This window comes from Carcharodon carcharias, chromosome 13 (genome assembly GCF_017639515.1).
Source record: "Carcharodon carcharias isolate sCarCar2 chromosome 13, sCarCar2.pri, whole genome shotgun sequence".
NCBI lineage: Eukaryota > Metazoa > Chordata > Chondrichthyes > Lamniformes > Lamnidae > Carcharodon > Carcharodon carcharias.
In genome coordinates this window covers 133,615,892-133,638,756 of record NC_054479.1, presented here as the reverse complement: position 1 = coordinate 133,638,756, position 22,865 = coordinate 133,615,892, and the positions used below count along the sequence as shown (strand labels likewise).

At 43.3% G+C, this 22,865-nt stretch overlaps 1 protein-coding gene across 4 annotated transcripts in view; it reads left to right on the top strand.

The window, feature by feature from the left end:
* LOC121285874 (protein TASOR 2-like) overlaps positions 1-22,865 on the top strand; it is a 76,707-nt gene that overhangs the window by 35,943 nt on the left and 17,899 nt on the right. For all 4 annotated transcript variants that reach the window (XM_041202794.1, XM_041202793.1, XM_041202792.1 and 1 more), the window contains 5 exons: positions 3,160-3,637; positions 6,161-6,245; positions 8,948-9,118; positions 11,311-13,388; positions 21,757-21,882. In XM_041202794.1, the coding sequence (XP_041058728.1) occupies positions 3,160-3,637; positions 6,161-6,245; positions 8,948-9,118; positions 11,311-13,388; positions 21,757-21,882 (2,938 nt within the window). The remainder of the gene's footprint in view (positions 1-3,159; positions 3,638-6,160; positions 6,246-8,947; positions 9,119-11,310; positions 13,389-21,756; positions 21,883-22,865) is intronic.

Below are 22,865 nucleotides of genomic sequence, written 5' to 3'. Positions count from 1 at the left end.
TTATATTTTTATTTCAAGATGTCTGCCTTGAATTCAGTAGTAATAAGTCCACTGAGTCTTAGAGGATTTTTACAAAACTAAATTAAACATTTATTAATAAATGATTTTAAGCACATACATAGGTATACAAATTACCACTATGATAACTCCTAGCATCCCCAATTAATCTGACTCCCAGTTACACCTCCCTTAAGGCAACAGTACGACACATAGATTTCAACAGACACAGTCAAAGCACACAATACCCTGGACAGTGATATTCAAAGTGAATTCTCTTAGGTTCGGTTCCTGGAGACAGCAGCTTGTTACGTAGAAGCTGGAGGCTTTTCACATTTGTTAAATCTTAAAATGCCTTTCTCCTTACACATAACCTCATCTCCTTTATACATGTTTCTCCCTTTTTAATGTAATTTCCATTGTCCCAATACGTCTTTGCAACTTTACTTTTTCCATAATATAAATCTTTCATAGTATTCATATTATCAATAATCTTTGGGAAAAATAAACACACTGTTTGGCTTAGCCTCTGTTGGCTAGGTGTAACATCTTACCATCTCTTTGAAATTCATGACTCTGGTTTATTTTAACAATGCAAATGTTCTTCACACCTCACATTCTAAAACTTAAGCAGTGTTTACGTATTTAGGATTTCAAACCTAGCTTCTCTTCTGATACATCAGAGCACCCACACCAGTCGTCTGTAATTAAATTAAAACCCACACATACACACCTACACACAGATAAACTATTCCAAACCCTACTATTAACCTACCTTTACAATAAATTACAATAATATTATGAAAATTGTTAAATTTTCATGACGCCAGTGACATATTATAGATTTGCATGCGAAGTAGCCTTTAACTTCTGTGTCAAGAATATTTGCATGGAGTAGATAAAGTGCACATTAGGAGGGAAACTGCTCACCCAGGGCACAGCCTTGCTGGAAGGAAATGCATATTGGGAAATTTAGCATTTTTGTCCATGATTGCCTGTCCAATATGAATGACAGATGGTGTGAGATGTGCACCCAGCCTTCTGATATGCGCTCCCTTCAGGAGAGGCTCTTCGCAGGGGGAGTGCAGTTTCAGAAGATTACGCCACCTGATTTTGGCAGTTTGCAGATTCATCTCTGATGAAAGAGGAAGCGAATTTTTTTTTTTTAAAAAGTAGTACTGAGGGTTATTGCATGTAGGAGAGTCAGGAAAGAATCCAAAGTGGGGGAAGGAGAGATCGCTGCCCAAGGAATTAATTTCAGAAAACCTTAGAATTAGAGCTGGGTTCGCTCAAGGACATTGTCAGGCAGCAGGTCTTCACACAAATGGTGGTGGAAATCTGGAACATGTCCCCCAAAAACGCTGTTGAGGGTCAGTTAAAACTTTAAAATGGGAAATGGGGATTTTTGTTGGGCAAAGGTATAAAGGATTAAGAAATCAAGGTGATTCCATGGAGTTAAAAATACAAGCGAATGGTGAATCAGGCTTCTTCCTACATTCCCATATTAAGGATGTGAGCGTCACTGGCTAGGCCAGCATTTATTGCCCATCCCTAATTGCCCTTTAAGAGTCAACCCCATTGCTGTGGGCCTGGAGTCACATGTAGGCCACACCCAGGTAAGGACGGCTGGTTACCTTCCCTTAAAGGGCCTTAGTGAACCAGTTGGCTTTTTATGACAATCAGCAATGGTTTTGTGGTCATCGTCAGACTTTTAATTCCATATTTTTATTGGATTCTGCCCTGGTGGGATTCGAGCCCTGGTCCCCGGATCATTGCCCTGGGTCTCTGGAATACTAGTCCAGTGACAATAGAACTAAGCCACTGCCTCCCCTGAATGAGCACAGAGGCAAATGTTCTCTCAGGATGCTAAGGGGGGAATTTTATAAGAGACGACTAGAGTCTCTGCCACCAGCTGGGGTGCCGGCGAGACCTGCACTGCATCCTGCGGGGAAGCCCGCCAGTATTACGTGCCGGTCAGGCAGTTCAGAGGTCACTGGTTGACCTTCCATAGGATCAGGAGCCTGCGAGCGGGAGGTCCTGCCCGCCGAGATCTGCCAGCCAATCAGAGGCTGGCAGCTTTATTGAACGGTAGCGCCCACCGGCAAGGCAGTGGCTGCTGCCGGAATGACACCCACCGGAGGGCCGGGATCGCAGGGTGACCCAGACCAGACGGAAGCGATGGCGGGAGGGCTTTCGTGGGGTTGGGGGTCATGGGTAAAGGGTATGGATCTTCAAGCGAGGGCTTCCTGATGTTGGGTCCCTTCGATCAGGCACTGGGTGCCTTTGAATGAGGGACCTCACCACCCCCCACCCACCCCCCAAACCCCAGGAGACCATAACCAACTTGCACAGGTTAATGTGTCGTGCTCCTCATATGGCGATAGGCACTCCTGCCTCTGGATTAACACCAGCGGCAGAGGACACCCTTAATTGGGCATTAATTTCCCCATAAGAGCCTGAGTCGTTGGCAGGGTGGGTCTTCCCAGCACAGAATTAATCAGGGTGGAGGCCTCCTGCCCAATTAAATGCCCTCCCCACCACCAAACTCACCACGGGGGAGGGCATAAAATATCACCAATGTGTCTAATCTCCACTGCGTTGCTGCCAAGCAGACAACGAATATCCCCAATAGACAGGAGAGTAAATTGGAAGGAGAAATGCTCAGAAGTCAATGTCCAACATATCACATCGTTATTGAGTCGGATAGGGTTTGTTTCTCCAGTGAGAAAGTGATAGTGCACGTTTCCCTCCAAGATTAGGAAATGTATAAGATTGGTTGTGCAGGATTTGTAAAAAGAAAAGCGTGATTTGTTTTTTTAGTGGATGTGGGTGGCACTGGCTGGGCCAGCATTTATTGCCTATCCTTAATTGCCCTTGTTTAAGGGTCAACCACTTTGCTGTGGCCAGAGCAGGTTAGGACAGCTGATTTCTTTCCCTGAAGGGCATTAGTGAACCAGTTGGGTTTTTATGACAATCGACAATGGTTTCGTGGTTAGCATCAGACTTTTACTGAATTCAAATTTCCGTGGTGGGATTTGAACCCCGGTCCCCAGAGAGTTATCCTGGGTCCCCGGAACACTAGCCTAGTTACCACTATGCCGCCATCTCCACTGATAACTGTGCTTGTAATGTGCTTTTTCCCCTTCTCCCTTTTATTCCTAGACCGTGGGATCCGACTATCTCAGAGACCATGAAGGAAGTGAAGCTTATTCTTCACATGTGGATTGGGCTTTTTTATACCAAATCCAGCATGATGCTGCAGACCTCGATGAGGCAGGTACAGGAATGCTGTGAGACTCCAGAACCTGCTGCAGGAGATTTACACAAAGAACTGGCTGGAATTGGAGAGCCTGCTTTTAGTGAAAGTGGCTCTGAATCAGCAGCTTCGGAAAAGCAGCAGATGGCAGGAGTAATCATTTCATCTGTAATTAAGAGGATTGAGAAGAAATCAAATCTTGTCACTTCCTGGGACAGCGATGCACCTTTTTATCGAGAAACACTCCCTTGTGTCAGCTCTCAACAAGAGGAAGAATATCCCCAAGGCAGTGACAGCAGTATCAATGCTGATAATACACAGGGCCCAGAAGCACCAAGTCCTCATGATGGTCTAACACACACTGCACACATCTCTGCTGGGGAGGTAAGTACTGCTGCTGTTGGCACAGATTAACCTGAAGCTTCCTTCTGAATATTACTTGGAAATTAGGGCCTTGTAATAAATGACAGTATTTTGTATAATCTTGTTTTAATAGAGGAAAAACAAAATCTGAATGTCACGTTTTTGGGTTCTTACACGAAATATTATCTTAGGTTCAGTGTCACCACCCAGCCCTTTTAATTGGACCTAGTGTTCTCTGTATTCTGAAGTATACCCATTTCTACCTAATATCTGGTTTAACGGTACTCAGGAATTCCTGTTATGCTATTAAGTTGCATCATGTGCTGCCTTATAATTCTCTCCTCTACAAAAAAAAAGACTGAGCATTTTCTCTCATCAGTCCAGACTCAAGCTCTGCACCAACAAATGGTTTTATTTAAATCTAAACAGGTAAATGGTACAATAACACTTGGCTCTCATTCTCCAGTACAATACAATAGATGTACCACTCACCTGCTCTGTAAAGGCAGACCTCAAACCACAGTTTACTTGCTGTATCTACAGTTCAGTCCACCTTGCCAAAGTTCATTGGCTTTGTAGGTAGTTTCCTGGATGGGCTAGGGATCTATGTGATTATTAAGGATGCAGCCATTTTGTTTCAATTTAGCTTCTAAGGACGTATTTTTGTGGATCAGGCTGTCTGAGAAACAGTCTACCATCAGTGTTAACTTTACAGACAGCAGTGGGATATATGGTTAGACCTAAGTCAACGCACTGTGGTTCTGTATCAACACTGCAGTCATTCAGCATCTGTAACCACAACTCTTCCCTTCATGATCACTGGGCCCGTTTGCTTTGTATGCTAAGATGCAGCTAAAATTCAGCACTGTGCATGTAGTAAATCTCAAATTAGCCTTGGTTTTCAGCCAGGTAACCAAGATAGAGAATGCTACTCTCTTGTTTTTTTTAATTTATTTTTGGGATGTCAACATTTCTGACGAGGTCAGTGTTTACTCCTCACCCCTAATTGCCCTTGAGAACGTGCTGGTGAGCTGCCTTCTTGAACCACTGCAGTCCATATAGTGTAAGTACACCTACAGTGATGTTAGGGGGGGGAGTTCCTTGATTTTGACCCAGCGACAGTGAAGGAACAGCGATAAAGTTCCAAGTAAGGATGGTGTGTGGCTTGGAGGGGAACTTGCAGGTGATGGTGTTCCCATACGATTGGTGTCCTTGTCCTTTTAGGTAGTAGAGGCTGTGAGTTTGGAAGGTGCTGTCAAAGGAGCCTTGGTGAGTTGCTGCAGTGCATCTTGTAGACAGTACACACTGCTGCTACTGTGCATCAGTGGTGGAGGGAGAGACTGTTGAAGGTGTTGGATGGGGTGCCGATCAAACGGGCTGCTTTGTCCTGGATGGTGTCGAGCTTCTTGAGTGTTGTTGGAGCTGCACTCATCCAGGCAAGTGGAGAGTATTCCATCACACTCCTGACTTGCGTCTTGTAAGATGGTGGATAGGCTTTGAGGAGTCAGGAGGTGAGCAACTTGCCACACAATTCCCACCTCAGAATTCCCAGCCGCTGACCTGCTCACATTCATGGGGACACTACAGAATTTCTAGCTTTTAGGAAAAAATCTCTCTGAAACAGACCATATTACAACCCGTTCGGTGATGCAACCCACCTGAAAGCATTACCTGTCATAATGCTGATCCCCTAAGGATGTGAGAATATTTGTAGGTTTTCACCCCATTTTTGGAGTAAATTACTAAATGTAAATCGTTTGAAAGGAAGCGTCAGTCACTTATTTCTCTTCAGCAGCCAGTTCCTTTAGTCCCTTCCCAAAGGTGTTTCAAGATGACTATGATTATCCCATTCCAGTCCCTTCCATCTTGTTTTTCACTTGCTTGCCCACCTGAAGAGAAAGGTAATCTCTCTGCTCATTTGTCGACCAGGTAGGTTTTAAGGAGTGGGTTACAGGAGGAAGGGGAGTGAGAGAGGTGGAGAGATTTAGAGAGGGAGCTTCAGAGTTAGGGCCTGTTGATGAAGGCACGGCTGTGGAAGATGGCATGATGAAGATCGGGGATGCACAAGAGGCCATCACTGGAGTAATGCAGAGGGCTGGAGGAGGTTACAGGCCCAGTCTCTCATAGGCATTTGGTCTCCCAGACTGCAGTTTGAAACAAGGTGAAGGTGAACAGTTGTAGGAAATAGGAAAACCAGTAAAGTTACTGGAGGTTCTGAAATGGGCTGTAATCTTTGAGATAATAGATAATGTGGGAGCCAACAGCGGGTTCTTGATCTTTAAAAGGTATTGATGTGAGGGCAGTGGGCTAAAGCAGTAACCTGTTTTTTGGGAATAATGTAAATAAAAGTAGATGGCAAAAGGGAAGGAAAGATGGGCTAGAATGATTTAATTGTACATAAATATTTCAAATTGAAGCTTACCTGCAGTAATGCCTTTGAGTTTAATGACTGTTGTTATGATGCAAGGAATTAAATGTGCGGTAATATGTGTTACCATCAGGTGGTTGTAAATTGTTTTACCTTATACTTTATTTTATGAACAGGAAGCCACAAATGACTTACAAGCTGCTAGACTAGAGCATGAGAGCCAAGAGCCCAATTTGTATCAGAGTTTGACTCCATTATCAGGTATGGGATTGCTCCTATTCTGAATGTTGCTGCAAACTTACACAGGGTTGTGAGGTTAACATTATGTCTGTTAGGTTTAATTTTTTTCAGTGCTATTGTCATATACAATTCACTTTATTAATATGTTGTTGTTGTTGAAGTTCATGTTAAAGAAAACAATCCAAATGATTTCCTGGGTGTTAATCGTTTTACTTGGAGCCATCCCTTGCTATTTGCACAAAAACACACAAAATAGTAGATGATAGAATAAATTGTCTGGTTGCACGTTCCTGGTATGGAGGACTGTGCATGGGCAGCCAGCATCTTCAGCTCTTAAAATTCAGGTGTGGAAAATCGTCAGCCACACACTCATGGGGTAAGTCTAGCGAGAACACGAGCTCAAAATTTACATTTAAAACAACAAGAAATGTCTTACTAACCCGTGGGATTTCTACATCTTTCTTCAACCAGCTGCTTTACTGAAATTTGTGAGTTTTTTTTTTAAAGTGCTGCTAAAAGTCTTTCCAAAATACTTTGATGTACTTGTAGTGGCATTTGTCCTGTGAATGAGAAATCAAAAGCCAGCTGAACTAGAAGTTATTTTTAATGCCCCTGTGAGGCTAAGCAGCAGCTAAAACACCCACAATTTCCCATCTGATAAAGTGTTCACCACGTGAAGTCATCAACAGATTGAATTGCGCATGGAGACTAATCTTTAAATGAAGACACTTTAATAAACCATTGTTACATGCACATTGTAATTTGTCACTTTGATTCAGGAGATCCTTAGAGAACAGGAGAGGAGGTGGCATAGTGGTATTGTCACTGGACTATAATCCAGCGACCCAGGGTAATGCTCTGGGTTCAAATCCCACCACGGCAGATGGTGGAATTTGAATTCATTAAAAATCTGGAATTAAAAGTCTAATGAAACCATTGGACTTTTACGACAATCATCATTAAAAACCCACCTGGTTCAATAATGTCCTTATCTGGTATCTGACTCCAGACCCACAGCAATGTGGTTGACTCTCAAATGCCCTCTGAACAAGGCCAGTTAGGGATGGGTAATAAATGCTAGCCCAGTCAGCGACACTCACGAACGAATAAAAAAAAAGGAGAACCTCAAGTACGAGAGTACAGCGATTTTATTTGGAGTTTTGGGTTGAAACCTTTCAAAGATCCTGCAGATTAGACTGCGGCAATGGCATACTATGATGGAATGCTGTCTTTGTAAAGTTACTAGATTTTGATGTCCTGTAGCACATTGTGGGAGGATGCATATCTTCCTCACATGACTCCCCAAGTGTTGTGTGGGTTGAGCAGTGGTTTCTTACTGGGAGGAATCATAGAATCTCACAGTGCAGACATGGCCCTTTGGCCCATCGAGTATGCACCCACACGTGAGAAACATCTGACCTACCTACCTAACCCCATTTACCAGCACTTGGCCCATAGGGAAGGGAGGGGAAATCAAGAGTGCTAGCCACAAGGCTGTCGAAACTTTGTTCTTGTGGGCCTCACAGAGCCTTTAGAGTACATAGAAAGTTGTTCTTCCCATGAATTTCCAGGTATCTCAGATTAATGATATCAATAGGTCTTAGTGCTCTCATTTAGGATTTATTTACTATTGAGGAATTAAGAATCACTCTTTTCCATATTAAGTTAAATGAGTACAACCCAGATTGTGTGCTGTGTAGCATAACAATGTAAGGAATAGGGGGAGGAGTAAAACAATACAGCCCCTCGAGCCTACTCCACCATTCAAAACAATTGTCGCTGATCTTTGGCTTCAACTCCACTTTCCCACTCGCTCCCCCTATTCCATGAAAATCTGTCGATATGAGTCATGAATATATTCAATGATGGAGCATCCATAACCCATCTGAGGTGGACAATTGCAAAGATTCACAGCTTCCTTAGGAACGAGATGAGAAATTTCTTCACTGGGTGATCGAATCCTTATCCTGAGGTTGTGCCCCCATGATCTACATTCCCCAGCTGGGGGAAACAACCTCTTAGTGTCTATCTTATCAAGCCCCTTCAGAATCTTGTAGCCCTATTCCTTTTTGTCCGACTTAACTCAGCAGTAGCCGGCTCTCATCAGAAGACACCCTCCCCACCCATTTCCTCCTCCTCCCCATCTTTAAAAGTCACAACAGCAAGTAATGAAATTAATTAACAATAAATGGCAGTTTGCCTGGGTTTAGAAGGGGATATTTTGGAAGCTACATGTGGCTCACAGACTGCAGATTGGACTCCGTTGTTCTAGACTTACCTTATAGATCTCCAAGTATAAGTTGCAGTTGACATGCCTGCCTTCTCGCTTAGAGGTTTGGTATTTTGAAAATACCGATACCCTTTTTCTAAAGGAAGACTAGTACCTTTCTGATATTTCAATAATGGTGTACTTTTATGTTGGAAATCTTCATTTGTCAATTACCTAATTTTTAATTATTGCTAGTTTGGCTGGAAGTACACTTTGCTGCACATATGTCGGAATATTGGAACTATTGTGGTTTAGCCCCACCTCCAGCCAACACTTTAGGTTTTGTGAGGCATCTCTCTGTCTTGCAAAATGACTCTTCTAACTGGTAATTTCTTCACAATGTGAAATACCATCTTAATTTTGAAGTTAATGTTTTTGAAGTAATTCTTTAAGTGGGGTCATTTTTGATTGTTGGGAAATGATATATAACAATACTATAACATATATTCAACAGGTGAAAGAAGTGCGACTGACTTTATCCAATACAACGGTGTCCAGGATACGATGGCTGGATTTTTGGCAGAAAGAGACCTTGTGGGTCCAAGTCAAACAGACAACAGAGAGGTGACTTCTGTTATAAAACAAACTGAAAGTATTCAGCAGCATACACAAGATGAGCCTGAAGGTAACCCTTATAACTGAATAAATACTTACTGTAGATCACAGCATATAAGTCAACCTTTGAAGCTTTGGAGAAACCTTACAAAAGCCGGGGTTGACTTATAAGCTGAATATAAAATGTGAGCTGCCAGTATTGGTGCAGGTGGTGGCCATTTTGAAATGTGTGGCCGTGCCTTAAACCCCTGAGAAACAAAGCCTCTGTCACCTGGTTGATCCCATGTGCATACTTAAAAGGTGAGCACAGCCCTAAACGCATATTTTTGAGCTGAAAAATTGAGGCTGACTCTTAACGTGAGAATATCTCTAAACACAGATTGAATAGCTGAAAAATAGGTGTCAATTTAAACATTGAGTATAGGCCTGAACATGCATTTTGGCATCGAACAAAAGGGGTCAACTTATACGCTGAGTTGACTTATATGCTTTAGTCGATAGTAGTTATTGAGAAAAATTATTCCCTTGATCACTAGAACTATATGCAGTGAATTATGGCATGACCACAGTTTCTTTCTGATAATTTGTAAATGTCATCCTAGAGTGCAAGCTTAACTTGTGTTATAAAATGCTGAAACTCTTGAAAGTTTATTCAAGCAAATGGGGAGGTGTTGGCCTGGCGGTATTGTCACTAGACCGGTAATCCGAAAACCCAGGGGTAATACTCTGGGGACCCAGGTTTGAATCCCACCACGCCAGATGGTGGAATTTGAATCCAATAAAAATCTGGAACTAAAAGTCTAATGATGACCACGAAACCATTGCTGATTGTCATAAAAACCCATCTGGTTCACTAATGCCCATTAGGGAAGGAAATTTGCCATCCTTACCTGGTCTGGCCTACATGTGACTCCAGACCCACAGCAATGTGGTTGACTCTTAAATGCCCCCTGAACAAAGGCAATTGGGGATGGGTAATAAATGCTGGTCGAGCCAGCGACACCCACATCCCATGGACACATAAAAGAAAATGCATGTAGAAGGTGAATGCATAGAATACTGATTCTCCCTCTTAATAAAGGCGAATTCCTTGTTCCTATGATCCCAACAGGGAGCTGCACTTGAAGGCAACATGGGTCAGAGAATTGGCGCTACAAATCATTGAATTTACCCTGGAGTCATCACAATTATTGGACTGGTTTTCCCTGTTGTGAAACACGCACAGGACCGCCCCGTTCATTACTTACCTATACAGTTGCCACCCGACCATGCCCAAGAATGGTTTTGCTTCCTGCTCCCACACAGCTGCTTCTAGTTTCCTCCTTTGGCCGCCCCTCCTCTTCCTCATCCATGTGCTGCCAACGGCAAGCCATCAAAGTTCCTGCTTGGTCTAAATTTGAATTGTGTTCTTCCTTCAGAAATGCAAATTGTAGTACAGTGCTGTGGTTTGTTAGTTTAATTATTCATAATTGGAGTTTTATAATTCTAATCTTGGACACGATGTGTTTGTCTTTATTCCTCCATGGGATGTTGGTGCTGCTGGTGAGGCCAACCTTTACTGCCTACTCCCTTGACTGATTGGCTTGCTAGAATATTTGAGAGGGCAATTGAGAGTCAACTGGAGCCGTATATGGGCTAGACTGGGTGAGGATGGAGTGAACCACATGAGTTTTTATGACAATCGGGTGGTTTAGTGGCTACCATTACTGATGCATGCTTTCCAAATTCATCTGTTAACTGAATTCAAGGCTGAGTTAGATAGATTTTTGATAGACGAGGGAGTTGAAGATTATGTGGGGCGGGCGGGCGGGGGAGGGGGGGTTGCAGGCAGGAAAGTGGAGTTGAGATCACATTCCGATCAGCCATGATCTTACCGAACGGTGGAGCAGGCTCGAAGGGCTGAACGCCTACTCCTGCTCCTAAGTCCTATGTCCCTTGCTGCCATGGTGGCATTTGAACTCATGTCTCTGGATCATTAGTTCAGGTCTCTGGACCAGTAATATGACCACCTTGCTGCTGTTCCTTATGCCTTGCTTATGTTCAGTGGGTCTTAACTAGGCTGTTCCTAATGGCCGAGGCACAATTTTACGTTAATGGACAGTCACAGTTAACAATTGAAAAAAAGAACTAAATAATGGGTAACAGCTGTGCTATCCTTAGTGAACAAGGTTGATTTGTTTCTTTACTCTGTATCAGAAAAGCTTAAATAATATTTGGGGCATTTCAAAGCAATTAATTAAATCTGTATATTTTCCTGTTAAGTACTGGAGAGCCCGAATCCCTCAGCGCAGCCTTCAACATGCCCAGTTTCTGTTACAGAGGAGCCAAGAAGTGTGGATGATGTAGATGAGCCTGTGATTGAAAGTGGCGAATTAGGGATCATTCGACAGTCTTCGGTTATCAAAGAGGTGCTTGGTATTCAGTTGCCAGCAGAGGAGCCATCTCAGAGTCAAGGAACCATGAGCTCAAGCAATTTGGGTGCTTCAGGGAGCGGTCAAAAGCTAAATAAATCCAGTGAAAACGGACTTCAGACCAAGCGGTTCAATAATCTCACGGCTTCAGAGGGCATTGAAAATACAACGTGCACAGAAGACTTGGGAACCATCAAAAACACACTTGCAACTGTGTCACAGGACAAATTTGGTGGAGTAAACCATAGTGATGCTGCTTCGCAAAGCTTTCCTTTTACAAAGGATGTATCGAGTCATATTAACACTATAGGCACTTCTGAATCTTCCAATGTCATTATGCACAACTGTAGCAGGACTTTGGTTTCCAGCAATCCTTTGGACAACACACCTGGGCCATTGGTGAAGGGAAGCACTTGCTCTTATGTTGAATGTTGTACTGATGTACAGCTGCTCAATAATGATACAGAAGCACAAAGGGATAGAATAAGTGTTAGAAAGTTGCAGGGAGAGGGGGGGATTACAAGTGATTCCGATCCTGAATTTCCAGGCAGCTTGAAATGCGTGTCCTCAGGTGATGAATGTAGAAGCCAGATAAAACCTCAAGCCATCCTTCGTCAAAACTCTGTGGAAATCCTGAGTGCTGAGCATACGCAGAAGGAATTTGAAACAATGAATCAGTGCAAGGACTGTAACACAGCATCCGAAAGATCTGATTGTAACTGCACGGTTTCCAAAGAATCTGCTTTTACCTTTCGACACTCTTTAGAAGGTTCAGATATTGAAATTCAGAAGGGTGCTAGAGATTTTTCCGAAAGCAAAAAGATGCCCAGGATGGGTCTGAGTGCAAGCAGCCAGAAAAGGAAAAGAAAGAGGAAAGTGTACAGAGAGATAGTGCAGTGCTTTTCTGATACAGATTCAGAATATGGAGATTTCAGAGAGCAATGGGACACCAGAGATGGGCATCTGCAGATGAGAACTATTGACAGGAATTGTCCACCACATGTCTTTGAAGAAAACAACATTGCAGAAGAGATGAGTGACTTTGATGCCCCTGTGCTTCCAGTTATTAAAATCCCAGATCCTTTTGGAAAACCAAAAATCTACCAAAACTTTACTGTCACTGCAGAGGTGCAACAGAAACCGGATAGGCATTCAACGTGTGAAAGAATCACCAGGACCTTTTGTAATTGGCCGAAGGAAAGCAATGCACCTCAACTCTTAGGACAGTGGAACTCGCGTGCAAGGTCTCGGAGCAATATCAATCCGACTGAGAAAATTATGAACTTGGAGTATATCCGTTTTTCTCAGCACCTTCACAATCTGGTGAATAGAGCACGTGCTGCCCCATACCCAAGCCTCTTCTCATCTTCCAGGGAAACAGCCTTGAGGAGGAGGAGGAATATCCAAGCAGTTTCCGGTGGGAGATTAATTGGGGGGAGAAACCCATTGACAGTGACGATATCATGCCGGAAGGTTGACCAAAGTAGTGGGAGACGCTTGCGTAATGAAAGTCAAATAGCTCCTTGGACTAATGCAGAAGATGAGACCTGGCAACAAGGGGACGTTGCATTTTACAAACCTAAAAGTTTCCAGACAAGTTTCAAGAATAATCGCAAGAGGCCGCGCAGTCAAACTCACGCCATGAGTCGCAATGCTATTGAGCCTGTGGATAGGACGCCAAGTAAATCCCACTCCACTGGGGAGAAAGGGTCTTTGTTTGCTGATGAGCTGTTAAATGTAAAGCGTAAGAGATATAAAGAGCTTCAGGGTGATGGGAGGAAAAGAATTGATCCATTTTTGTGCCTAATAACTGAGCTGTACAGCGACTTGCACCAGAATTTGAATGAAGTTGTAAAGGAATCGTGGAAAGGCACTTATAAGTTTTATGTCAGTGAAACAAATTCTGATCCATTTTTTAAGGAAATTAAGGTAATTGTACTTTTCATTATTTTCTAAATGTTAGAGTATTAAAAACAAATCTTACATCTGCACCAACTTCTTGCCACCTTTACCCATTGTAAATTCCTATACTTACACCTATAATGAAAATTATCGATGCAAACTTGCTGCATTGTAATTACATCCTCCTGCCACTGGAGATGCTGCAATGCCATCACTAGCAGGAGAGTGGAATTATAGCTTGACAAGTTTCCATTATAAATGTAAATGTAGGAATTTATAATATATTTACTGATATATTTCACATAAATAACATGACTTTAAACTGAGATCTGAATGTTGTCCAATTGTACGTCACACTCTAACCTTCTTCAGCTAAAGATTCTCTTCAACTCTTGATGTATAACACCACAGACAACTGACTCCACTTTGTTTAAAAAAAACTATGATCTGTGTAGAAAATGCGTGTCAATATAGAAAATAAGAAAGAATTTGTATTTACATAATGTCTTTCACAATCTCTGGATGTTCCAAAGCACCTTAGTGCAATAATTTACTTTTGATGAAAGGCAGTCTCTGTAGTTCTGTAAACAACCATGAAAACCAATTTATGCGCAGCGAGGCTCCACAAATTGGTTGAGGTGTGGGGGTGGAGGAGCGGAAGTTGGTTGAGGAATAACAGAACATGAGTGGAAATCCCCGCTCTCCTTTGGAAAAGAGCCATGGGATCATGTACAGGCCTCATTTAATGCCTATTTCTCCAGTAATGCAACGCTCCCTCATTACTGCACTGAAGTGTTAGCCTGTACTATGTGCTGAACTCCCACATTGTGCCTGGATTCATGGTCTTCTGACTCTGGCAAGCCTCAGTTCCAACAACGGAGCTAGGCTGCGATGTATTATGTACGATAATGATGACCTCCAACCAGTATCACCAGCACTGGCTGGAGGGTGACCTTACTGTACATCATACCTCACATTAGTTACTCCCAGCCTACACAGCAGAGGAAGACCAAAGCTCCAGCCAGCTCGACATTTTGTGCTCCCTGATTTGGGTAGGTTTTCTATACAGAAAGAAAGGTAGCTTTTCTAACTATAAATCAGAGTGTATAAAAAAGACAAGGAAAGAGTTTTTGTTGAAAAGACAAAGACAATCTCAGCCCAACTTACCCTGCAAGTCCTGTCACTAAAGTCTTGGGGGTGGGGGGGTTGATGCCCAACATGCGAGCAGTGCCCCACCAGCAAGTCAGCCACAGACTGATATTGGTATGGTGTTGTGAATATGATTATCGGCCAATATCCTGGGTTCCTCCATCACCGTCCCTAGCTGTGTCCCATCACGCTGACGGAACTAGACCTATTGAAGGTGGAGGCACAAGTAGAATACAATTATTGGCCGTTACGTAACCAGTCTCCATTATAAATGTGAACTCAATAAATGACTCTTCAACGGGGGCTGGATTGCATCTTCACATCCTGGTCCAGTTATCTCCCAGGTCCTTGGCCATTTTTTAATCCATTCATGGATGTGAGCATCGCTGACAAGGCCAACATTTATTGCCCATCCCTCGTTGCTCTTGAGAAGGTGGTGATGAGCTGCCTTCTCGAACCGCTGCAGTCCCTGTGGTGTAGGTACACCCACAATGTTGTTAGGGAGGGAGTTCCAGGATTTTGACCCAGCGACAGCGAAGCAATGGCGATACCTGAAGATGGTGACTCTCGCTCTTGACTCAAGTGTGTGCGATACATGGGGGATTGATTAGTATGTGAATTGTCATTGATATTGTGATATGAGAAGGATCAATTATTGAAACATAGCCACATGCACGGACACCCGCACTTACTTAGTCCTGCAGAGTTAGAAAGACACTCCTAGGTGTTCATAGTGAATTATTCTATTTCACAGAATCACAGAATTTTAACGGCGTATAAGGAGGCCATTCAGCCCATCGTGTCTTTACTGGCTCTCCAAATGAGTATTATGACCTAGTCCCATTGTCCTGCCTTTTCCTTGTACCCCTGTAAATTGTTTCTATTCAAATAATCATCTAATGCTCTCTTGAATGCCTCGATTGAATCTGCCTCCACCACACTTCCCGGCACTGCATGCCAGACCCGAACCTCTTGTGTGAAAAAGTTTTTTTCTCACGTCACATTTACTTCTTTTGCAAATCACTTTAAATCTGTGCCCTCTCGTTCTTGATCCTTTTACGAGCAGGAACAGCTTCTCCCTATCTACTCTGTCCAGCCCCCTCATGATTTTGAACATCTCTATCAAATCTCCTTTCAGCCTTCTTCTCCCCAAGAAGGACAGTCCCAACCCCTCCAATCTATCCTCATAGCTGAAGTTTCTCATTCAAAAGAACAAAGAAAAGTACAGCATAGGAACAGGCCCTTCGGCCCTCTAAGCCTGCGCCGATCATATTGCCCGTCAACTAAAACATTTTGCACTTCTGGGGTCCGTATCCCTCTATTCCCATCCTATTCATGTATTTGTCAAGCTGCCTCTTAAACACCACTATCGTACCTGCTTCCATCACTTCCTCTGGCAGCGAATCCCAGACAATCACTACCCTCTGTGTAAAAAACTTGCCCCGCACACCACCTCTGTAGTTTTCTCCTCTCACCTTAAATCTATGTCCCCTAGTAATTGACTTTTCCACCCTGGGAAAAAGCTTCTGACTATCTCCTCTGTCCATGCCACTCATAATTTTGTAAACTTCTATCAAGTCACCCCTCAATCTCCGTCGCTCTAGTGAGAACAATCCGAGTTTCTCCAACCTCTCCTCATAGCTAATAATCTCTAGACCAGGCAGCATCATGGTAAACCTCCTCTGCACCCTCTCCAATGCCTCCATTTCCTTCTGGTAATGTGGCGACCAGAATTGCACGCAATATTCCAAGTGTGGCCTAACCAAGGTTCTATACAACTGCAGCATGACATCCCAGCTTTTATACTCAATACCCCTGCCAATGAAGGCAAGCGTGCCATATGCCTTCCTGACTACCTTATCCACTTGCGTTGCCACTTTCAGTGACCTGTGGACCTGTACACCCAGATTCCTCTGCCCGTCAATGCACTTAAGGGTTCTGCCATTTACTGTATAATTCCTGCCTTCCAAAATGCATTACCTCGCATTTGTCCGGATTAAACTCCAACTGCCATTTCTCCGCCCAAGTCTCCAACCGATCTATATCCCGTTGTATCCTTTGACAATCATTCCTGGAACCATTCTTGTAAACCTCTTCTGCACTCTCTCCAATATGTTCACATCCTTCCTTTAGTGTGGCACCCAGAACTGTACACAATATTCCAGCTGAGGTCCAACGAGTGGCTTCTATAAATTCGGCATAACCTCCCTGCTCTTGTACTCTATGCCCCTATTAATAAAGCCCAGGATACTATATGCTTTATTAACTACTCTCTCCACCTGTCCTGCTGCCTTCAATGATCTATACACATATACACCCAGGTCTTTCTGCTCCTGCACACCCTCCAAAATTTCCCCCCTTATTTTATATTGTCTGTCCATGTTCTTCCTACCAAAATGCATCATCTCACACTTTTCCACATTGAACTTCATCTGCCACCTATCTGCCCACTCCACCAACTTGTCTATGTCCTCTTGAAGTTCCACACCATCCTCCTCGCAGTTCACAATGCTCCCAAGCTTCGTATCATCCGCAAAATTTGAAATTGTCCCCTGCTCACCAAGATCTAGATCATTATATATCAGGAAAAGCAAGGGTCCCAATACCGACCCCTGGAGAACTCCACTACAAACCTTCCTCCAGCCTGAAAAATATCCAGTAACCATTACTCTCTGCTTCCTATTTTTCAGCCAATTTTTGTATCTGTGTTGCTATTGTCCTTTTTATTCTCTGAGCAATAACTTTTCTCACAAGTCTGTTGTGAGGCACTATATCAAATGCCTTTTGAAAGTCCATGTACAGCACATCAACAGCATTACCATCATCAAAGAAACTCCTACAAGTTAATTAAACACGATTTCCCCTTTAGAAATCCATGCTGACTCTTCCTTATCAATCCATATTTTTCTTGCGTCTACTAATTCTATCCTGAATAATTGTTTCTAAAATCTTGCCCACCACTGAAGTTAAACTGACTGGTCTGTAATTGCTGGGCTTATCCTTACAACCTTTTTGAACAAGGGCGTAATGTTTGCAATTCTCCAGACCTCTGGCACCTCCCCGGAGTCTAGGGAAGACTGAAAGGTTGTGGCCAGTGCCCCTGCAATTTCTACTCTCATTTCCTTCAATATCCTTGGAAGCATCTCATTTGGTCCCACTCTCGTCAACTTTAAGTACCGACAGTCTATGCAACACTTCCTCCTTATTAATTTGAAGCCTTCTAGTGACAGTTTCCTCATCTGTCACCATGGCCTGGGTAGCATTAGGTCCTTGGTAAAGATGGATGTAAAGTATTAATTTAATACGGCCCCTTCGCCTTTGTGTAAATTCCCTTTTAAATCCTTAATCGGCCCTAATCCTCCTTTTACCACCCTTATGCTATTTGTACGTCTACAGAAGACTTTGGGGCTATTAACAGGTCCAGGCAGTGGGCGATCGACGGGGGATCCCGCCCGATTGTTTGTCCCTCTTCCGCGGCTACGTTCGCGGCTGGATGTCCCTGGAGAGGGAGCACGCGGTGTCTGCCGGCACACTCGAGGCCTTCCGTGCTTGGTGGGCACCGTGGGGACTGGGGTGCTTTATTGACCCCTTTAATCACATTTTAATTAAAAGTTTGTAAGTTTCCTTTAAACTTTGTTCTTGGTTTTACAGCTGACCTGAATTAGGGGCTGTGCCTGATTTATCCCAATTTTGTTAATTTGGTTTGATTGGTTTTAACTCGAAAGAGTTACAGAAGACTTTGGGATGCCTTTTTATGTTGGCTACCAGTCCTTTTTCATAATCCCTCTTTGCTTCTCTAATATGCTTTTTTACCTCCCCTCTGAACCTTCTGCTTAGATCTCAGTTGTATTTTCTACCTGACACTTGTCATAAGCACACTTTTTCTTCTTTATCTTAATTTCTATCTCCTTTTTCATCCATGGAGCTCTGGATTTGGTTGCCCTACCTTTCTCTTTCAATGGAATATACCTTGACTGTGCCCAGAACAATTCTTTTTTGAAGGTAGCCCATTGATCAGCTACAGTTTTTCCCACCAATCTTTTGTTCCAGTTTATCTGGCTCAGCTCTGTTCTTGCCCCATTGAAGTCGGCTCTTGTCCAGTTAATTTTTCTTAGTCAGGATTGTCTATAGTCCTTTTCTGTCATTATCCTAAAATGTACAATACAATGATCACTATCTCCTAAATGTTTCTCCACTGCCACTTAATCTACTTGGTCCACCTTATTTTGAAAAACCAGGTCCAACAGTGCATCTTTTCTTGTTGGATTGGACACATACTGCTGTAGAAAATTCTCCTGAACACAATCTAGGAACTTTTGCCCCTCTCAGCCCTTTACACTACCACTGTCACAGTCTACATTTGGATAATTAAAGTCCCCCAATATAACTACTCTATAATGCCTGTATCTCTCTGTAATTTCCTTGCAGATTTATTCTTCTACGTCCTTCTCACTATTTGGCGGTCTGTAGACTATCCCGAGCAATGTAATTGCACCCTTTTTGTTCCTTCACTCTAGCCAAATTGATTTTGTCCTTGAACCCTCTGGGACATCCTCTTTCTCCAGCACTGCAATGCTTTCCTTAACCAGTACCGCCACCTCTCCTCCTTTTCTATCCCTTCTCAACACCTTGTACCTGGGAATATTTAACACCCAGATCTGTCCTTCCTTGAGCCAGGTCTCTGTTATTGCCACAACATCATATTTACACATGGCAATCTGCGCCTGTAACTCCCCAATGTTATTTACTATACTCCGTGTATTCACATACATGCCTAGTAACCCTGATTTAGATTTTGTTATTTTTTCCCTTACTCCAACTTTACCTATTAACTTACTATTCTCTATACTAGTGCTATCTGCCCCTCCCAGTATTTTGTGCACCCTGGTATTCCTCTCTAATATTTCCTCTTGGTTCCCACACCCCCGCTGAGTTAGTTTAAAGCCCTCCCAACAGCACTAGCAAAACACCCCACAAGGAACTCAGTCCCAGCTCTGTTCAGCTGCAACCCGTCCAGCTTGTACAGGTGCCGTCTCCTCCAGAGCCAGTCCCAGTGTCCCAGTACTCTTAAAGCCCTGCCTCCTGCACTATCTATCCAGCCACGCATTCGCCTGTCTTATCTTCCTATTTCTGTACTCACTGGCACGTGGCTTTGGGAGTAATCTGGAGATTACTACATTTGAGGTCCTGGTTGCTAATTTTCTACCTAGCTCCGTAAATTTTGATTGCAGGACCATATCCGCCTGTTTATTTAAGTCATTGGTACCAACGTGGACCGTGACCTCTGGCTGATCACCATCCCCAAGAAGAATGTCCTGCTGCCGTTCCATGGCAGCCTTGACCCTGGCACCAGGAAGGCAACATACCATCTTGGAGTCACACCTGTGGCTACAGAAACACCTGTCTGTTCCCCTAACCAGTGAATCCCCCATCACAATAGCTCTCTTCCTTTCTTCTTCCTCCCCTCCTGTACAGCTCGTGATGCCGCAAACTTTGCTCTGACTGCACTCCTCTGAGGAACCAATGCCGTCACCAGCTTCGAAAACAGAAAATCAATTTGTGAGCGGGAACCCAGGGGACTCCTGCACCGCCTGCCTACTTCTCTTGGACTTCCTGGTGGTCACCCATTCTCTCTCTGTCTTCAGGCCCTTAAGCTGCGGCGTGACCTCCTCTCTGACCATGCTATCCACGTAGCTCTCAGCCTTGCAGATGCCCAACAGTGACTCCAGCCACCGCTCGAGCTCTGAAACACAGAGCTGAAGTTTCTGCAGCTGGCAGCACTTCCTGCACATGAGGTCATCTAGGACACTGGTAACGTCCATGGCATCCAGGAGATGTAAACTGTGGATCCAACCTGGAATCATCTGCTCTGTACATGGAATTTACAGCACAGAAACAGGCCACTCAATCCATCTGGCCTCCTTCAGCAGGCCTGACCCACAGGGCAGGACCTCCACCACAAGAAGGGCAAGGAGGCACCCCAGCGAGAACAGGCATCAAACCCCATGCAGTTGGCACCAATCTGACCCTCAGCACCTGTCCAGCCAAGTGGCCCTCCGTGGAGGCTGAGTTGCTGTGGTAACTTACACTGTTACCTGCATGTTGTAGTCTGGAGCTATATGGATAGTGATAGTAGAGGCTCCAATTTTTCTCCATCACCAGGAATCTCTTCCACTCTTATCACCTCCCACTGACATACATTGGAAGGATTTAGAGTGTTGATACTCCACCTGTTTGGCCACATTATGAACACGCCTTCCTTGGCCATCAAGTCCTGGAGTGGAACTTGAACCCAGAGCTTCTGGCTGAGAGGCAGGTACACTACCCGCTGCACCACAAGACCTCCCTTGGAATTTATATCTACATAAATCATTTAAATGGTTGTGAAACTGAAAACCAAAATTATTTAATGTATCACACCTTTTAGCTCACATGGAAAACAGGTGCCTAACCATCAATTAATGCTGTTAACACTGTAACAATTAACATTAATTTATCCTCGTAATACAAAGTTCCCTGTTGCTTGGGGGGAAAAAAATTAATTACCCATGAGTTCAAAGTAAGCAATTCAAATAATGAGAGGTGCTTTGAACAACTTCCAATTGAACTGAACAGATAATCCCAGTTAAGCAACTTTGAATTAAGAGGATTCCTTCGTCTGTAGACCATGTAGAAATAGTCTGCTCCAGGTAAGATAAAATCCATGACTGAGATAACCATGAACAAAAACAAAAATACCTGGAAAAACTCAGCAGGTCTGACAGCATTTGCGGAGAGGAACACAGTTGACGTTTCGAGTCTGTATGACCCGGTTCTGGTGAATGGTCATACGGACTCGAAACGTTAACTGTATCCCTCTCCGCAGAAGCTGTCAGACCTGCTGAGTTTTTCCAGGTACTTTTGTTTTTGTTCTAGATTTCCAGCATTCGCAGTATTTTGCTTTTAACTGAGCTAACCATACTGGGTCTGTAAAAGAATAGGCCTAATGTGCTGAATGTTTTTTTTGTCATACATGTTTTCTGCTGCTGCTACATACTATTGAATGGCATCGCCCTTCGCTGCTGTTCTCTCTCTTGGTTCTGCCAAACAACATTCAAAGATGTTGCCATTTACAGGGGTTAAGAGACGATTAGATAAACAACACATTTGCACCATTGCCTTCTTGCCTTTCAGCAGTTGCCCATAAAGCTCAAATGAGATGCACTAAATTATCTTTATTTATTTAATAACCCCACTAATGTTTCAGGAATTTCTAAAGAACGAAGGTCATGTGGAGATTGGACCATTGGGCCTTTCAATGCTACAGCCACGTCATCCTGGCAAAGTACTTGTTATTATTAGAAACGAAGACATATCAGCACACTTGCACCAGGTGAGTTGCACAGCAATGCTCCTGAGTGCTTAGACCTACGTAACAAAGGCATTTTTATGAGAAGTTTCTTTTCCTAAAGGATATTCATTGGAATGGGTTGTTCACAGAAAATACAACTGACTATTTGTATCAGGTAAAAGACCTAAAAAGATCCTGGCTTGAGTTCCTTGAGCCAGATTCAATGCTGAAGTCAACACATTATCATGGAATAATACAGCACAAAAAGGAGGCCTTTCAGCCCATTGTGCCTTTGCCCACTCTTTTGAAAGAGCTACCAATTAGTCCCACTCCCCTGCTCTCTACACAGCCCTGCAAATATTCCCTTTGCCAGTATATGTCCAATTTCTTTTTTGAAATCAATTTGGACCATCCTTTCAGGCAGTGGATAGACAACGTGCTTCATTAAAAAAATTATCCTCTGCTCCCCTCTACTTTTTCTGCCAAATATCTTAAATCTGTGTCCTCTGGTTACCGCCCCAGCTGCCGGTGGAAACAATTAATAATTACGACCTCTTTAATCTCCCCTTAACCCCTTCTGTTCTTAGGACAGTTTCAGCTTTTCTATGTTGATAGGATCTGTGCTGGTTGGTGATGTCGAAACCATGACAAGACCTTTTCTTTATTGAGGTAGTTTATTGCCATGTTCAGTCTCCCAGCTCTCCTCCCACACAACCCAGTGTCCCAGATATCCCCTATTCATATGTGCTCAAAGACAATTAATACCCATCATCTGTTTCTCTTAACCTTAACAAAGCAATTGACATTAACAATGTAATTAACAAGACATTAATACTCCAGTCTCCACACATGAATTTACTAAATATAAAAAAACTTCTGTTCATTGCAGTTCTCAAATACATTAACTAAGTTAAATGTGGAGCATTACACGTATATGTCATTGAGTGTGCGTCGTTGGCACACAGCTTAAACGATTCCAACATGTCACAAAAAATTATGTTTCGTCTTGGGGAAGTTCAACAAAT